The sequence below is a fragment of the Chironomus tepperi genome, unplaced genomic scaffold, assembly GCF_022539635.2.
Source record: "Chironomus tepperi strain 1889 unplaced genomic scaffold, CSIRO-AGI_Ctep_v1 contig_354, whole genome shotgun sequence".
NCBI classification, from domain to species: domain Eukaryota; kingdom Metazoa; phylum Arthropoda; class Insecta; order Diptera; family Chironomidae; genus Chironomus; species Chironomus tepperi.
This window is the reverse complement of record NW_027226476.1, coordinates 2,518,465-2,536,581: the sequence shown is the minus strand read 5'-3', so window position 1 is coordinate 2,536,581 and position 18,117 is coordinate 2,518,465. Positions and strand designations below refer to the sequence as shown.

At 30.9% G+C, this 18,117-nt stretch overlaps 1 protein-coding gene across 2 annotated transcripts in view; it reads left to right on the top strand.

The window, feature by feature from the left end:
• The window catches only part of ap (apterous), a 36,045-nt gene extending 19,468 nt beyond the window's left edge, over nucleotides 1-16,577 (top strand). For both annotated transcript variants that reach the window (XM_070645843.1, XM_070645844.1), the window contains 4 exons: nucleotides 7,354-7,527; nucleotides 7,608-7,864; nucleotides 14,946-15,148; nucleotides 15,424-16,577. In XM_070645843.1, the coding sequence (XP_070501944.1) occupies nucleotides 7,354-7,527; nucleotides 7,608-7,864; nucleotides 14,946-15,148; nucleotides 15,424-15,585 (796 nt within the window). In that variant the 3' untranslated portion in view covers nucleotides 15,586-16,577. The remainder of the gene's footprint in view (nucleotides 1-7,353; nucleotides 7,528-7,607; nucleotides 7,865-14,945; nucleotides 15,149-15,423) is intronic.
• Nucleotides 16,578-18,117: the final 1,540 nt, after the last annotated feature.

Here is an 18,117-nt window from a genome sequence, read left to right as displayed (position 1 = left end):
TTGGTGTTGTCTGATGAAATGTTTATTTTGCTAAGTATTTAAATCGTCACTGGTAATACAAACATATGCGGAAAAGAATACTATAGAGTGAGAACTTTTTCGTGTATGATGACTGACTGACTGGAAGTAGAAGGAAGAGAAATCATTCAATGGATCAACACGTCTATCAAAAAATAAAAGAAATGAAAGGAGAAATTGAGATAAAATTAAGTTATATCTTTTCATTTACGCTCATCATATAATCTGCCATAACACATCATAAAGTAAGAGATTTAAAGAGCTCTAAAAATTTTGAGGTGAAAGATAACATTTTGATGATTTTTCAGATGTGACGGTAATTCACAAAAAATAAACCTGACTTCTCTATCGCTTGAGCATCTAACACACAATAAATTATCATAAAGTGAATATACATAAGTAATAAAAAAATTAAAACATAAGTAAATATTTATTTGTATTTTATGAAAATCCACAAAGTAATCCGTTCCTTCCTCTCATGTGAAATTTTTTTCTGTTGCTGTTCTCAATTGTGCTCACCTTCATAAATAATAAAAGAGAACATTTATAATAACTTTTTTTTTTTAGACAAATTTATAGACTTACGACTTTAGTGAAACACTAAAGGCAGCAACAACAAGCATACGATTTATATCAGACTATATAGAATGAATGTTAAATGGCCTCATATTTTCAGCGACATAGACTAATTATCTGCGATGCTCACTCACTGATAACTGATACGAAATTTATTTTATTCTCCTTAGTCTTCCTTCCTTCTTCTTCGTCTGCACAATTCTTAACTGGATAGATTATTTATGGCGTGAGCAACAATTAATTTATTAAGTGAATTATTACATTTAGAGTCATAAAAAGATAAAAGTGGAAAATCTTCCAAAAAAGCTATGACCATCAATGAATATTAATGCAGGCACGCTATTATCTCTGTTTATGGCCAAGTATGCTCATCCAGTTAGTCATTTTTCTTTTTCATTTAAGACACATTCTATGATAGATATGCTCTTGCTGTCTAAAAAAAATGAAAAATTTTTATTACCAAATTATGGAAATGTGGAAAGTGAGGATGAAGAAAATAGAACTTTTTTCTATCACTACACGACATGGGCGCCATAAATGAGTTTTAAATAAATAGAAATATAAAGAGATTTTCTAAATAATTGCTGTGACATGCCACAGTGCCTTCTTTAACGACAATAATCACAATAATAATAATTGTATGTGTATATTTGTTATAAATATGTATATCCAGCAAAAAAAGGTGGAATATAACAATTTATTTATTGCAATTGCATCGTGGCTCTTACTAGTAATTTGTTAATAACACACTTTATGCTTTCCATGCATTATAATGAGCGGTTTGTTTTATTTCACCTTCTTTTTCTCCATCCATTTTACTTGTTACATGAATTAATAATAAAAATATAAGAGTGCCATCAAATTATAATAGGTAGATTTTTTGTCTGGATATAAAACGCAAATCACCATAACATCAAGTGTGCGATGTAAAGGTGACGATAGCATTTTTATTGTGCTGTTTGCTAAAAAATTAATTATTGCAATTTTACGTGTTTCTTCTTTTACATCTTTTCTGTCTCGCTTCTTTTTTGGGTGACAAAGTTTCACTCTGTTGCACATGAAATGAAAAAATAATTTCTTGTTTATATCCATTCGTCGTCGTCAGCTTGTTTATTATACGATAACACAAAATGTTTGATGTAGAAGCCAAAGCAAAAGTGTAGTAAGTAGTTCTTGGACATAAGAAATTTGCTTGTAAAGTATGAACAAGAGATATACATTCATTTGAATGTGTCTTATATTTTATATTCGCTGAAGATTTATAGTCAAAGGAATTTATCAACATATCTCAAATAACTATCCGTTTTTAGTCATTCCATTCATTTATTTATACTTCTCGCGATCATAATAGGAATACTATAAATTTAAATGTTATATTTTTATGTGGCTAGTGAAATAGGATGTTAAATAGGAATAGAAATTTGTTAGTTTTGAGAAATGCCATCTTAAGCACTTTTTGATGCACAATAAATTATCATAACAGGAGAATTATAGCAGTTTGTGTGAATGGTGGGAAAATATATTTTTAAGTATATGACAGGATTAATGACTGAATTTATTGTTTTTGAAAGTCTTCAAACAAGTTGGCAATTTGATGACTTGACTAGCTCACTGCTTTAATGATCTAAATCATTTGATTCATAACATCAGCAACTGTTGTCATAGGTTGTGGACTAGACAGAGAAAATTGTAGCTTTCAGAGTCATGGACCTTGAAATGACAGAATTCTAGAACAATCCTTACTCTTTAAACCTTTCTTTCTGAACTATTTTAAATCCCATAAAGTCACATACAATTCCAATAATTATTGCCAACCCAAAAAAAGTAGTTCTCATCAGTATGAGACAAATTTCAATTCTTCTTGATCTTCAAAATCGACATCATCCTCGAGAATTATTCACATCTCTCTTTAAATAATTCTCATTCTACCATACCATAATAGACGGATGGGAATGCGATGGGAGGATTCGATGAGAGAAGAAAAGAAAAAAAAACAAATTTCCAACTGATTTTGTAAACAACAAAGGCCAAAACACACATGAAATTGAATTTTACTATCGTCATGATGTGAGTATTTGATTCATGAGAACCAGAGTCGAATAATAATAAAAAAGCTGCTTGTTTAAAAAGGGGAAAATTTGTATTTAATTGGCATATTGAGTAAATGAAGAAGTAAATGTGGTGTGCATAAATATTTAATTCCTATTACGATGACTAGAGGATACAAAGTATGTTAAACTAACAAAAACATTTCCAATTCTATTGTTACACATAGAAATTATGTTTTTAAACCGCATATTATCACAGCAGGGAGACATTTTGTTTGTTTGTGAAGGAAATGTTGCACAATAAGGAATTGAATAGAAATCCTTGTCACAAACATAAACTATTTTTACTATATGACACCAATTGTATCACATTTTATTATTTTATCGCGCCATGTTTTTATTTTCACCGGGTGTCAATTGAATCTTTATACACGAAAATATTCCTATATATCCTCGAGTATTATCATTTCTTTTAATGATGACAGCATTTCTCGACATTTTAATTTTTTTTTTATTTACCATCGCGTTTCATCATCGTCACATTTTAGCAGACACATCGTAAACGTTTATTCATTCATAAATGTATTATTTATGATGGGAACTAAAAAAATGTATAAACGGAACATATAAGTCGACTTGAACATCATTCACCTACGATTATTATTGTTTGTTGTTTGAATTTTAAAGCACTTCAAGTCTTAGCGACACCAATAACAAATGAGAATAGTTTTTTTCATTCACATCATACCTAAATGTTAAACAATGTATAGTGCAGTTTTTTGAATATGCACATAAATGTAAATTACAATGAAAAACATGAATGGCATTGTGTATGCCTCTTTGACATGACTACGACATGAAAATCACAGAAACAAAAACAGTAAAATTTGTAATAAATGCTTTCATTGACAGTGATTTAAAGCGCATTCATCGTGAAATTTAAAGGGATTCCTAAAATAGGAATTGATGATTGATGATTTGCATTGGATTGTGCTGTAAACTAAATTATTGTACACTAAGTATTCGTTCTGCGCTATCCGCTAACTTTGCTGAATATACATATCAATTGTGATCCATGGCATTCCTCAGACTTCGCCTGGAACTGATCCTTTCGCTGGCTACCGCTTGCCAACTTCCAATACCAAATACTGTCTCTGTATGTCTCTACAATACGTATATTTATAAAAAATTGGCAACATAAGTTAAATTAATAAATTGGGCAAGCATATAGAAGCCTATTGCAAGACAATATGACCTTACATACCTTGCATACCTTACCATCCAAAACCCACACTGAAAATAAATTAAAAGAGTGTTAGCGAGAACGAGGTAAAGAAACGTATTCACTTGATGTGTAAAAAATACATCATAAATTCACGGCTTGTTGAGCTAGACTGACTTAATTGTTTTCATGATTCTTTTAGATTTTCCATTAAGCAAGAAGTCTCTGTGATATTTTTTTCTATGTGAATAAAAAACTATTTAAAAGTGAAACGAAGAAGTTTTTTCAAACATATTATTACACATATAATTATGACATTGCACGACAAATTTGTGCGAAAATCGTTAATAATTTATGCAAATTTACGATCTACGATAATTGTTGCATTAATTTGCATCAAATTAACTTGTTGAATGAGAAGTAAACGATAAAAAATTATTATAATCGGTTGAAAGTAGCATGCAAGGGGGGTCGGGTTACTTGTGCGTTTAAGAATTACGTGGAATAATTTCATCAGGAAGACTGATAACAATTTTATCATGCTAAAATTTTTGTAATTAGCAAATTAATGATATATATCAAGTATCATTTATCTTCCTATTAATGAAATCGAATTAATGAGAGCTAATCTGATTTGGTTTGGCGGAAATGACAATCAGAGAGCAAATTGATATTTTTGGAGATTGTGAGGATGTAAGCATCGCTAGATTGTATTTGATGTTCATGGTGATACAAATATAGAGATAGGATGTGCGTCATTAAATGATGTTCAACCTTAATATGTCAATACCAAATACTACACTGTATCTATCAACTTCATGCTTGCCTCTTTCCAAACAACCAAGTCTCCAACTAGAAATTGTAAATAGACCTTTTAGGATGTATATACTTAAATCCCATCTTGATGGACCTTATTTAGTATTTACAAATGCATTCCTAGCATGAAAAAGTAAGAATTAAAAGAATAAACATACTGTGCTGTACCACAAAGTAAGAAGAAGGAAATCAAGACAATAAATCCACCATTGCATAGCATCGATTCAATCTTCACGTTTATATACATTTTATGCTGTGGTTTATGTATTTTTATGATCCAACCATGAGGCATCATCCAATAAGTAAGAAATGCGGGAGAAAAAAAAGAGTATATATCCATATTTCCCATGCATGCAAACGTAAATGTATAATTAAATCAACGTTTAATTTCGTTATAAAGAAAAGGAAACAAACTTTCGAAAGAATAAGCACGAAGGCTATAATTTATATGAAATATTATTATATATTTCTGCCTCTCTTTATCTCCAAAAAAGCAGAAAAGAAAGATATTGTGTGGTAAGATGAGAAATGAATGGAAATACAGTAGCACTTGATGTTTAATTTTTATTTTTACAAATGATTGGTCACACCTTCTTTTTTTCTCTTCTCTTTTTCTTGTGTGAAGATGCTCTAGACAACAGAACAGACTTTACCTCAATCCTTAAATATTTTTTGTCTGTTTTCTTTACATCATCATTGCAATTGATTGCTACTTGCCATACATCATTTCATTTATTCACCATTCTCACTACACTATGTATTAATCAGAAAGGCTTAACATTGATTTTCATTGATCTTTTATGATTTCATATAGAAAAATCTTAACATGCCTTACACTGTCATTACGATGTACAGAAAAGAAGTAATAAAATTTTGTTTTATAATCATTGAGAATTCAGAAATAAAAATCAGCTTTTTTTTTGGATATGACTTAATGATAGAGTACGAGAAGACAGGTTAACAGGCAGAGGAAGAAGGAGTTTTAGAAGTCAATAACAGAAAATAATAAAATAAAAGAAAGAATCATTGGGCAGCCGACCGACTTTAAACTGTTCCTTTGGGGAAATACAGCGGATAAAGCGAAAAATGGAGTTGAAATTTTATGATTTAATTTACAATGCCATGTTATTTTCTCTGTTCTCTCTTGTCTCGAAACTTATTCTTTACTTCATGATTGTACACAATAAAAATGTTTTACTTTTTTTTCTCAGAATGAGGAGAGGATGAACAAAAAAAATATGTATATAAAAGTGAAGAATGCGCCCAGAGACGAACTTTGATTATATTTTTATTTATATCCATTATAAAAGCAGAGCAATGTGCACTTTTTAAGACTATGGCTAGCCATAAACTGACTTTTTATGTACTTCTATTGTTGCTTGTTCTCTTCATTGTTGTTGTTGTTGTACCGGAAAAAGTTTTCATAACTCTGACATTTTTTATGACCATCCTCAATATACTGGTCGTGTCATGTCTCTCTCACTTGTCAATGATTTATTTTATTGGTGGTCATGTCAGGTTCATGTGGGTTGACTGTCGATAACTTTGCAAATTATGAGGTGTAAACTATGAGATGCTGGACTGCAACTAGTCAGATCCCATAAACAACTTCACATCATTTTATATTCATCCCAGAATAAGGCAGATATTGTGAAAAATAAATCAAATTATGTCTCCTAAAGCAATCTAAACATGTTCATAAACATCCATTTCTGACATTAATATTACAAAATGTTTAATGAAGATATCATTTGAACAATATATGGTAGGCGCAAACATATGACATAAAGAAAGGAAAATATAAAATAGATATGAGAATAAAAATTCACATAAATGCATTAAGTACCGTTGCAAATTGCCAACCATTCATAAATGCTACAACATATATACAGCAAAATGTTTCAATTCGACACAGAATTATGATGTTGATCGTAAAAAAAAATATTGTGTGTATATACATGTATTATGAATTATTGAGACATCAAAAAAATATATAATACATAAAAGTATGAAGCTTAAGCAGGTCTGATGCAATTTCATTGCCCCAAAACCAAATATGGCCATTTTATAGAGCTTGCAACGCTGCATGAAGAATTTTGCTATAAAAAACACTAACTGCACATGATTTATACATCATGTCATGTTTTGTCTTCAGTGCATGTCGTAATAAAAATCATCATCCTCGTCAAATCGTACGAATTTCTTCTGCTTAATCCATTAAAACCTTCTTATTTTAGTAAGATCATTGAGGAAGTTGTTTGACTCCTCATATCATTCGAAAAGCCATTTAAGCGTTGATCTTTTATTGAAATAATCTTAATATATCGCTTAATAAAATGTTCAACTGTTCACTCTAATCTCATAATGATACTTTTATGAGCTACGGAAACTCGTATATTTTATTCTTTTTGCACAAGCATAAAAAAGCACTTTAAAAAGTTTTATCTCAATTTTGTTTTATTTTAAACAACAAAATGAAATAAAGATATCTAGCTAGATTCTCACAAAAATCCGCGGGAACAAAAAAAAAATAGAGAAGAAACAAAAGGATTTAAGAAGTAGTAAGGCAGGCTTCATAAACTTGAGAAAAATATAAATGATAAATTTTACGATTTCTTTTCCGACTTAATGGCTCATTTAATAAACAATAATGAAATGGTTCTTTAATTACAGGATTTATGGTGCAAGAAGATGCTCAAAATGTTTAGCTTCAATAAGTTCGTCGGAGCTTGTAATGCGCGCACGTCACCTAGTTTATCATATTCAATGTTTTTCATGTGCAATCTGTAATCAAGTATTAAATAAGGGAGACCAGTTTGGGGTGAGGAATTCAGCTGTGTTTTGTAGGTGAGTCGTCTGACCAAATTACTAATGATCTCCAATCATCATGCAAACATATTACTTAATTCCATTTTAATTCAAAACAGGTTACACTTCGACATCGATCCATCAACGCCAAGTCCATATTCGTGTTCATATACACCATCAAATGCATTCTGTGATTCGCCCAATGCACCATCAAGTCCAAGTGAGTTGACGAATATTGATAGCGGTTTTTATGGATCTCAACATCTAAATTCATCGAATGCAAACTCAATAACGCCTCTACCACAACAACCCAGACAAAAAGGCCGTCCAAGAAAGCGCAAACCCAAAGATATTGAGGCAATGACAGCCAATTTAGGTGAGTCTTATATATAAATATATAGAGATATCCATGCATGCATAAACTAATCTTATCTTCTGACTTATTCAAAACATGTCAGTAATGATTTTTCTCCTCACCATTCGTTGTGTGGCTTCGCTTTCTTCTTCTTTTTACTCTTTTTTTCATCTTAAACTTCAAGCAAGCCGCTCATTCAAAAAGCAATTCGCATTTCAATGCCTATTTTGAGATATTTTTGCTTGCTTTCTTTTGCGAAAACAATGAGATTGAAAACGTAAATATTTTATTTATTTTCAAGCAAGTGCCGGCAGTTGTTTCTATTTTCTATTTAACATGTGAATTTTATCTTTTTCTGTGTTTGCATTTTGCATTGAAAAATATTCTTTAATACAGCAAAAATTCCTTGAAAACAAAATTATTCGACATGTGCATGTTCTCAGCAGAGGCACAAATTTGTAAATTTTATTGAATAATGCATGAATATATTATTCGATTTTCTCAAGGGGTGAGTTAACTGTGACGTCCAATAACGTGACTCGTAGCTTGAATTTGGCACTACATGTTTGTACAACTGTCGAAGCACGTCACTAATTCACGATCCCAAAACCATCTTCTCGACTTTCCGTTACTTGTGATCTTAAAAGCTGCTGTTCAGTTCTCTTTGAAAACGATACATGTTGTCAGATGAGATGAAGGAAATAATTTTTGACATCAAATTGACATGAGTGGAAGAAAAAAAAAGATCAAGCAATAATTATGTCGCTCATGTAATCATGTGAAATTTCCGTTCTATATCGATTGTTATCATAAGATTGCATTGACAGTGCTGTTAATTGTTATACAATAGACAGTTTTTTTGATTCGCAATTTTTGATTAGCATTTACAAGTTTACAGTTGCAAATTAAAATGAAAATGATTTCGCGTTGTCATGCAACACAACACGATATAGCATGATGTGGATTTAATTACTCAGTGATTAAAACTTTAAATCATTTTCTTGACTACCAGCAAAGTTCTTCCGACATCGCCACAAATCACTGATTCATTCATTTTGTAGCTACAACCTCAGTGAATGAATGAATAAATTTGTTGTAAAATTTATGTAATGAATTAAATTTATTAATGCGATTACAAACAAATGATAAATAGCTTCTTTAAATCAATTTCTTTCCACTATGTCAAAAACTCACTGGGTGGAGAGTCTAAGTACTAAAATAAATACACAAGAACTTGAAATTCCCCTCATCATGATAAAAATTGTTATTTTTAAACAACAAACAAGCAAGCCTACCGTGAAGATGCAAACAAAAAAATTGAAATAAATGCTCAATAAATAATGGAATTAAGGAGAGATTAAGCTCATGAAAAGAATCTAATAAAACGAGATTAAAGTTTGCTAATCCACAAAAGATTCGCAGTCATAAAAATATTAAAATGTAAACATTGTAGGCTGTGCATCACCGCTTAAATATTAATATTTTTCACTTGACATCCTACACCGATTAATCAGACGTGAGAAAAGAATATAAAAGCTAAATGCATGATTTTTCATGTATTTATGAAATAATTCATCATTTTCTTTGTAATACATGAGTACATACGTTACTAGTCTTCATTTTGTGTCCCACTTGTCTCTAACTTCTCACTCATTTTTTGTAAAAAAAAAAAATATTTTAAATACAGATAGATATCAATTCTTTTGACACTGTCATTCATCGTTGTACTATCTGAGCCGCGTGATGCGTAACGAAGATACTTGATCGGCATTGAAAGAGAAGAAAAAAAACTTAAAAGACTCTTTAGCTTTATACAAATGATCTGTTTTGTTGCCTTTCAATAAATACATATTTTTCTCCGTTTTTTAAAGAAAAATGGTTAAATGAAAGGAAATGTCCCGAGTGAATCAGCATTTTATGATGAACATGGAACTAAATTTTGCTAATTTTGAGTCAGCACTAAGAGAATCAAGCCTCAAAACTCTCATAAATATGTTATGACATAGTATTAAAAATTATCAGCAACAAAACGTCTTTACTGTTTCTTCAGCTTTAAACCACTTACGTATCAGACTGCTTTAAGCCTTATTTGCTCAATCGTTGATGCAATCAGCTTTAATTCAATTAAATACTCGTAAAACTTCAATACTTTTAAACTACAATCTAAACATGGATGTGGTTACATTCAATAACATCTCATCAAATTCCTATTTATTCAGTTCTCTGAATTCCCATCAGCAACAAAGTCACAGCATGAAAACATTTCCTACAACTCGGGATTTTTTTTTTGTTAAAGGAGGGAAAAATATTACAAAATAATAGCAGGAAAAATCAATTTTTCACTCATGTCACACGTTTAGAGTGTTTAAGAATCATGTAGACAGTCATTGAGTCGCCAGATGTCTGATAACAATGACTTGTTTGGTGTGAATGACTGTTTCTTTGATATTATTTATAGCAGCGACTTGTCACTTATGAGGATATGTGACAACATAAATGTTTGTGTCTGTTCTGTGCGCAAATCATCAATAAATGTGCGGCGATTCTTAAAGGAATCAAATTATTTTGAAAAAAAAGGTCTTTGAAATGTCATATGAAGCTGTCATGAAAATGAAAATTGAAATTATTTTTTCTCTCACTTCATCGTGACATTGCAAGAATGCATTAATCTTGTTATGATGATTAAAATAATGCGCGTAGAACCACAAAATGTACATAAACACATAATTGTGATAAATCAATGCTCTCTACTCGACTTGCTGACTTGAAAAAATAATAATCTCACTTTTCTATTTACACGAGCATTCGGTCGTCAAATTAAATGAGTGAAAATTACTTGAGTGCTCCATAAAAAAAATAACGTAAAATTGACGACAATTTTCCTGAAATTTATGTTTGTGACTTTTCAACTGTTCAACAAGATGGTCAAATCAACTTATTCGACACATTCCCACGCAAAACATTTCACTTCTTAATCATTCATACGGTGAATGAATGACAGCTTCGGTTGTATAAATATTTTGAGATGTGAATTCTTTGGCGCTATTTAAGCTACAAAACAGAGACATCACTAAACTCTATTTTATTTATCAATAAACTCCAAAATAGAATTTATATTAGATGGATCTGTTCGCATATTAAGTGACTCAGAATGAATTTGCTTCAAAAGGGATCTACAACTAAGGCTAGAGCTAAGGTTCAGACTGCAAACAGCAATTCCCTTCACTAAACGTCACGTAGCATCTAAATGAACCCTGCCAGAAAACAACCTAAAACTTGATGACGATAAAGAAGCTTCATATGTTGAGTAAGTGAGAGAGAGAGACATAATAGAGTGAGGAGGGGGGCAACATGTCGAGAAATGCCATAATAAAGAATTTATGTTGATCACCAATTCAAATGTTGTCGAATCAGTGGGGTGTCTACCGGTGAACCGTATAGTGAAGTGGATATTTATATTTATATTGAACCCTATAATAAATTATCTAAACAAATTCATTAGATCATCTACAGCTATGTAGCTATAATATGAAGAAAAATATTTTTTTTTTATTTACTGACTGGACATCACAAAAAAAAAGATAAAAAGAAACACATTTATGAGAATTTTTTTTAGAAAGGAGGATGAAGACGAAGAAGACCAAAAAAAAGAAGTAAATGTGCCAAATGAACTCCTTAGAGAAAAAAGGTCTTTGTACCGCTTCGGCACATATCTAACGTACTATGCTGTTGAATTTTCGGTACATACTCAGAAGCGCATCGAAATAACTTTTTATTGATAAATATTTAGATAGTTATATAAAATAGTTAGCACATAGTCGTTAATATAGTCGAACAAAAGATTTCACTCTCTTTGAAGTGCTCGAACTTCTAAATTTCAGGTTTACTGTAGTTTTTGGAGATTTATTCTTGAGTTTTGATTTATTTTTGGTATCAGAACTTGGATGAAGTTTAAACTGATGTTGATGCTTCACTATTGCTTACTATTGCTAGTTAATTAAACCCGATTTTACAACTTGACATAGTGTCAAGTTAATGACTAGTCCTCCGGGATAATTTCTGGAATGTTCCGCCAAATCGTCATTAATCGATTGAGACCTTATGTCAAGCTGTCGACTCGAGAATGAGATCATCAGCAAAAGTAGACGCACTATTACAAGTACTAGCTAAAATCTCCAACATTCTCTAAGTGACATGCTAAATGGTCATCTTTCAATCTTCTAAAAAATACGTCTTGTTTGACGTCAAATTCTCTGAATTATTAGCACTTAGAACTGCAAGCTTTGATCACAAATATTTGAATATCAATCGACCTTCACGCAGAACAAATAAAATACAATTCCAATTGAATCATACAATAAGTGCTAAAAATTCTAACAGAATTGAATAATTTCCACTTGATTCCAATTTTCACGCAATTTTCAAGTGTATAAAACTCATTCATACCTTACTAATTCGTATCTTAAATTATTTGCGATTAGTTAACAAGATTGAACAGCAACAGATTTAGCAAACTTATGTCTAGAGAGTGGATATAAAAAAAGAAAAAGTTCCCATCGAATTCATCGATAATTTAAAACGAAACAAATATCTCATCTCACAATATTATTGAGATTGATACATCGCAATAATCATAAAAATGAGGTAAGGTAAAATAATAAAAGCAAAAAAAAGGAACGACTAGAAGTCATAAAAAAGCATTATTATTGTTCATCTCCGAATGTGAAGTAATAAAACATTATTCGTGGAAGTCTTGTTTTATGACTGGCTGCTGCTGTTGCTGCTCTACAATCTTTATTTTACTGTACAAAAAAACAAAGAGTCATATAAAATATAAATTCTATAGCTGAACAACATGAAAATAAAATTTTTTTTCATGCCACAAATAGTGAAGAGCTTTTCCCCCTTCTAGACATGATAGAACAAAAGGCATCTTGAATTGAAGTCACCACAATGTTACACTGTTGAGCATTTATTATACATGAAACTAAATAAAAATGAAAAAGAAGGCGCCATCATTCAAGAATGTGAAATTGTAAAAATGCATGCGCGCGCAAAAAAAAAAACTATATACATGAGACATGAAGATGACGATGATGAAAACTGAAAGGAGAAGGAAAAGAAGAGAAGAAATATGAAATGACGATGTCCATACTACTTTTTTTATGAAAGATAAATCATAAATCGAACATATCGTAAAACATAATAAGAGGCTGAGAGTAGAAATGAAGTTGCAGTTGATGAGGAAGTGACAAGGCAGCGCAGTGTCGAGGTTTAAAATGGGGAAAAAATTAATTAATAAGCAAACTATCCAAAAAGAATAAAAGTGAGCGATTAACGGTAACAATAAATATTTGTGAAGATTCGAACTCTTGCCTCGAATCAAAAATATATGATACTTTTAAGGCATTTCGCTCCAACTTGGACACATTTTTTAATAATTTGTATGAATATTAATCTTGCATTTTATCTAAATAAACAACAATCCATGCTATGATAAATTCAATATGTCCTAAAATTCAGAAAGACAGCAGCCAAACTGGTAACATCAGTGACACTTACTGCTTGAGAAAAATGCATGTAAAATCATAAAGCTGAAGACTGAAGACTGGTAGGAATAGAGACATATGTAATTATACAACTTCATAATATCCGTTTAGTAATGGAAATGAAATGCAATTGGAACATGAATGGATTGTAGCTGATGATATATCATTTCAGATATATTTACACGTATATTTCAAATGATATGATGATCATTTTATCTCTGAATCTCGTCCGTTGTTATTTTTATGTCTCACACATAAACTCTCATCAGTGATTGTAGCCTTTTTGCTTTATCGTTCAAGTCATGAAGAAGATGTTGAAGTCAGCAGGAGGAAGAAGAAGAAAGAAAGCAAGAAATGTAAACTTTATGGCATTCTTTTCATATCATGTGCTTCAAAAACACGATAACTACATATCCATTTCATATGTTACTTCTCTCTCTCTATCTTATTTCACGATTATAATTTCAAATTCAGACATTAAAATGCAAAATTTATGTTGTTTGCATGTTTTTCTGCGTTTATTTTCATTCTCAGAAATATGAGAGATTAATTTTCATTACCATACCAGCTCCCGAATATCTTAATTCATCTGTCTTTCCATCTCACTCACTCACTGAATTGAATTCAATAAAAGTAAGACGATAGTCGTAATTATCATAAAATATCATCATCATCGGCATTTAGATTTTTATTTGTGTGGTATAATTTTTCATCTTTTTATTCCTCAATATTGATCTGTCTGGTTATTTGCTACCGATTCTAGCATTTTATTGGAGTTAGATTGTTGTAAATATTTGGAGATGAATACTTTTCGGTTTGGGCTTGTTGGCTTGTTATGGGAAATTTAACAAAAAATTGCTCCAAAAAGATAGAAGACTATTAAGAAACGACAGCATCAATATAAGAACTATCCAAGATTTCAAAGGATTTGAACCTTTAATATTATTAAAAATTCATGGAACTTAATTTACCTAATTTTTGTATATAGTAATATTTGACAAAATTAATTTCATAAGTCTACCTATTCCTGGCTAATTCTGAAACAATTTGAAGCTAGTCAGCTTGCAAATTCTGTTAAGAAGCCACCAGTGATCAACTAAAAGTTAGACTAAAAGCGCTTCATCCATCGACATCCAGAAACTTCTTTTATCCCACCAATTTCTTTTATAAATGATACGATTGTAACATTATATTGATGATGATGAGATGAGAATGTCTAAAACTGAAAATGCTACCTCACGGTAGCCAAAATAGATGAATATGAAAAATGAGAAGAATTCCTATTTCTATATTTCTTATTAGACCGAAATGAAGTAGTCATCACTGACAGTAAAAATATCTTAATTTACTAAGACGTGCGGGCTTAGCAGTAGAAAATAATTTAAATACTTTGAGTCTCATGTGTAGAATGCATGCAAGTTATATCTCCTTAGATGAATCATGGCTTATAAAATCTCAGATTTAATTAAATAATGATTTTGTAATAATAAATCATACAGAGATAAAGAGACAAAGTTTTACTCAATTCCCATATATTTTTTTCTCTCTTACAGATTTAAATTCTGATTACCTTGAGCTGGGCTTTGGCCGTGGCAGTTTGGGAAGTGCATCGTCACGTGCAAAACGTATGCGAACATCATTTAAACATCACCAACTGCGTACAATGAAGTCATATTTTGCAATTAATCACAATCCTGATGCCAAGGACCTCAAGCAGCTATCACAAAAAACTGGATTACCCAAGCGTGTATTACAGGTGATTATAATCATTTCTATTTTATTGCCAAATCAACGCAAGCTCCTCTCCTTGTGTGTGGCGCAGTGTTCATAATTCATTTTGTTGTGCTGCATAAATTTTAAAACAAAACGCGCGGAGCTTATCTTTGATTTATTTTTTATTCTTCTTACTATTCTTGCCTTTATATGCTTTTTCAATGCACAATTTTAATATTTTTTTTGCCTTTCTTTCTGTTTTTTCTTGTTCTTTATATGAAATGATTTCGGCCTTCTCGTATTGCGCTGATGCTTCAGGTTTGGTTTCAAAATGCAAGAGCAAAATGGCGCCGAATGATGATGAAGCAGGAAGGAAAATCAATTGATGGCGAAAAGGGCGAGGGTTCTATCGATCTCGATTCATACAATCCACATAGTCCACAATATATGAACATCACATCACCCACGTCATTGGAATGAGATGAGAATTGTAACCAATAGTTGTGGAGTATTATAGACTAGACTTCCTTTATTTTTGTAAATACAAAGCGTAGACAATTCTTATTTAAATCTCATAACGAACGGAGCAACAAAGACTGCAAAAACATAATTAATTATGGAGCTTCACGTGTGAAAAATGAAGCACAAAAGAGAAGAAAATCATCATCAACACCGTCACCGTCACTCAGAAAATGAAATAAAATATGCTTATGAAGGGAATCCGTTTGCCAAAAAAATATTTTTTTCACAATTTAAATTTCTTTCTTTTCTTAATTAATTCACTGTATGAAAGCAGGAGGGAATGCACTGAGAGAAGAAATTAATTTGCAGTTAAAAGAAATAAATAAGTGAATTAATTAGATTACACTTTAATTGTCGTCGTCACATAATAATTGTGGAAGTTGAAGTTTCTTTTAAAACTTCAAATAAATAAAATTGAAGATAATTGCATGAATATATTAACAAAAGAAGTAATTGTTTAACCAGTTATTGAATTACCTTCACTTGTCCAAACAGTAATTTTATTTCACTATTAAAATAATTCAGTTTTTACTTACTTATAATTTAGTAGTCGTTAATTTAAATTAATTATTAATTATAAATTAATTAAAGTGTATATTAAAAAAGGTTTCTTTAAAAAATTATTACAAAGAAGACTTGAAATTACTGTTTGATTGTTTTTATGGTTGCATATTCAACGAAAATCGTAAATCATAAGTCCTTAAAATTGTTGTAAATTATTGTGCATCTCTGTATCTTTAGAATATATTAAAAGTTATTATTATTATTTTATTTTATTATGTAAGATGTTCTTAGTGAGATTGGTGCTTATTTTAAATTTGCTCCTGAACTGTTCTTCATGGCATTTGCTCCAGGCATTAGTGATGAACATACCCGAATAGCTCCAATCGGTAAATCGATGCAAAATCCGGGATCAGACCGGTGTCTCTGACATGGTGTCAGATTTAAACCGAATCCGGCACTAATTCAAAGTCATGCCGACTTGTTGCTGGATTCTTGATCGATTAACCGATTTGACCTATTCGGGTATGTAATCAGACAGAACTACGTGGCCATGGTCTGTCTTGTGTCGATCTGGTAGAACAATGCTTTAATCAGTTGAGTATTTAGAGTTTCCAGTAACAGCACTGATATAAATGAAGTTCTTATACTAGAAACTCTAGAAGAAGTCAAAAACACACGATATTTTTGGGTTTATGATTATGAAAAATTCTTAGCAAATTGAATAAAACGGTTTTGCACCCAAAGAACCTCTGATTATGTATCAAAAACCTTAACATCCACAAATTTTAAAATCTCACCAATTTCCCTAAGAATCATTCTATCGTCGTCATTTGTAAATATAAAGAAGAAGAAGATGAAAAAAGTTTTCATTTTTAAATTAATTCAAGTATGAAGCAAGATAAATAAATAAAAAAAAGAAAAGAAAAAAATATGTAAGTAAGTAAGTGGTGAGTAAATGAATGATGTAATGGCACACATGTTTATGGTATTTGATAGAGAAAAAAAGATAACATGGAGAAAAGAGAAGAAAGAAAAAAAAATAAAGAAATGAAAAACATTAAAGTTTTTATCACAAAAACAAAATCTTTTACTTAATATCGCGTCTATAGAGTCTTAATTTCCATTCAGGAGGAGATATCAAATCGGTAAGTAAATAAGGGGACGTTCACTAATTATGTTCGCTTTTTATGGCGGAAGGAAGAGGATTCTGCAGCTTGTTTGTATGACTATCGTCCCAAAGGAGAGCGTGGGGGTCCTAATGGAAGTCTATGAGTCTATTGTCTTTAAGAAATCACTCGTAAATGACTGCTTGATCTCCTATATATTCAAATATTTCATTATTTTGAATCATACGCAATTCTGAAGATTCAATGCATAGAGTCTTGTCAATTAATAGTTCAGACATCATTGGCAAATGACTCCAAAAGCAAAAGACCTTGGTAAGGTTCATCTGACATGATAATTTTCCCTTTCAGCTTTTCAGAAACACAAAAAATTCCCAGACACACTCGTTTTATTGAACTAAATATGAAGTTATTGGATAGTTGAACTGGTTTCCATTCATTTTCTTCTTCATGCTGTATACAAATTCTATTATTAAACAATCATTCATCATTTCATTGATTTTATTGATACTTTTCATCATTTGAGACAGAAGCCTCATCCTTGGACGTCTGCTAAAAACAAACCTGATATTTTCTGACTTTTTAATTCATAAAAATTCTCATTTTTTCGACAACTCATTCATTTCTTCTTACCAATCATCTCAAATATCAAACATTTGACTGTCTAGCATAGGAGAAATATAAAAAATAATAAATATATTATGGATGTTGTTAGATGTAGAACACTATCATTAATAATCTTTTTATTGCTCGATCACGTTTTTCAGTGTTCATAAAAATATTATATTTTGAGATATATATTTAAAAATAAATATTTTAAGGTAGGTAACTAGAAGAACAGTCACAAATGTAGACCTGTTTA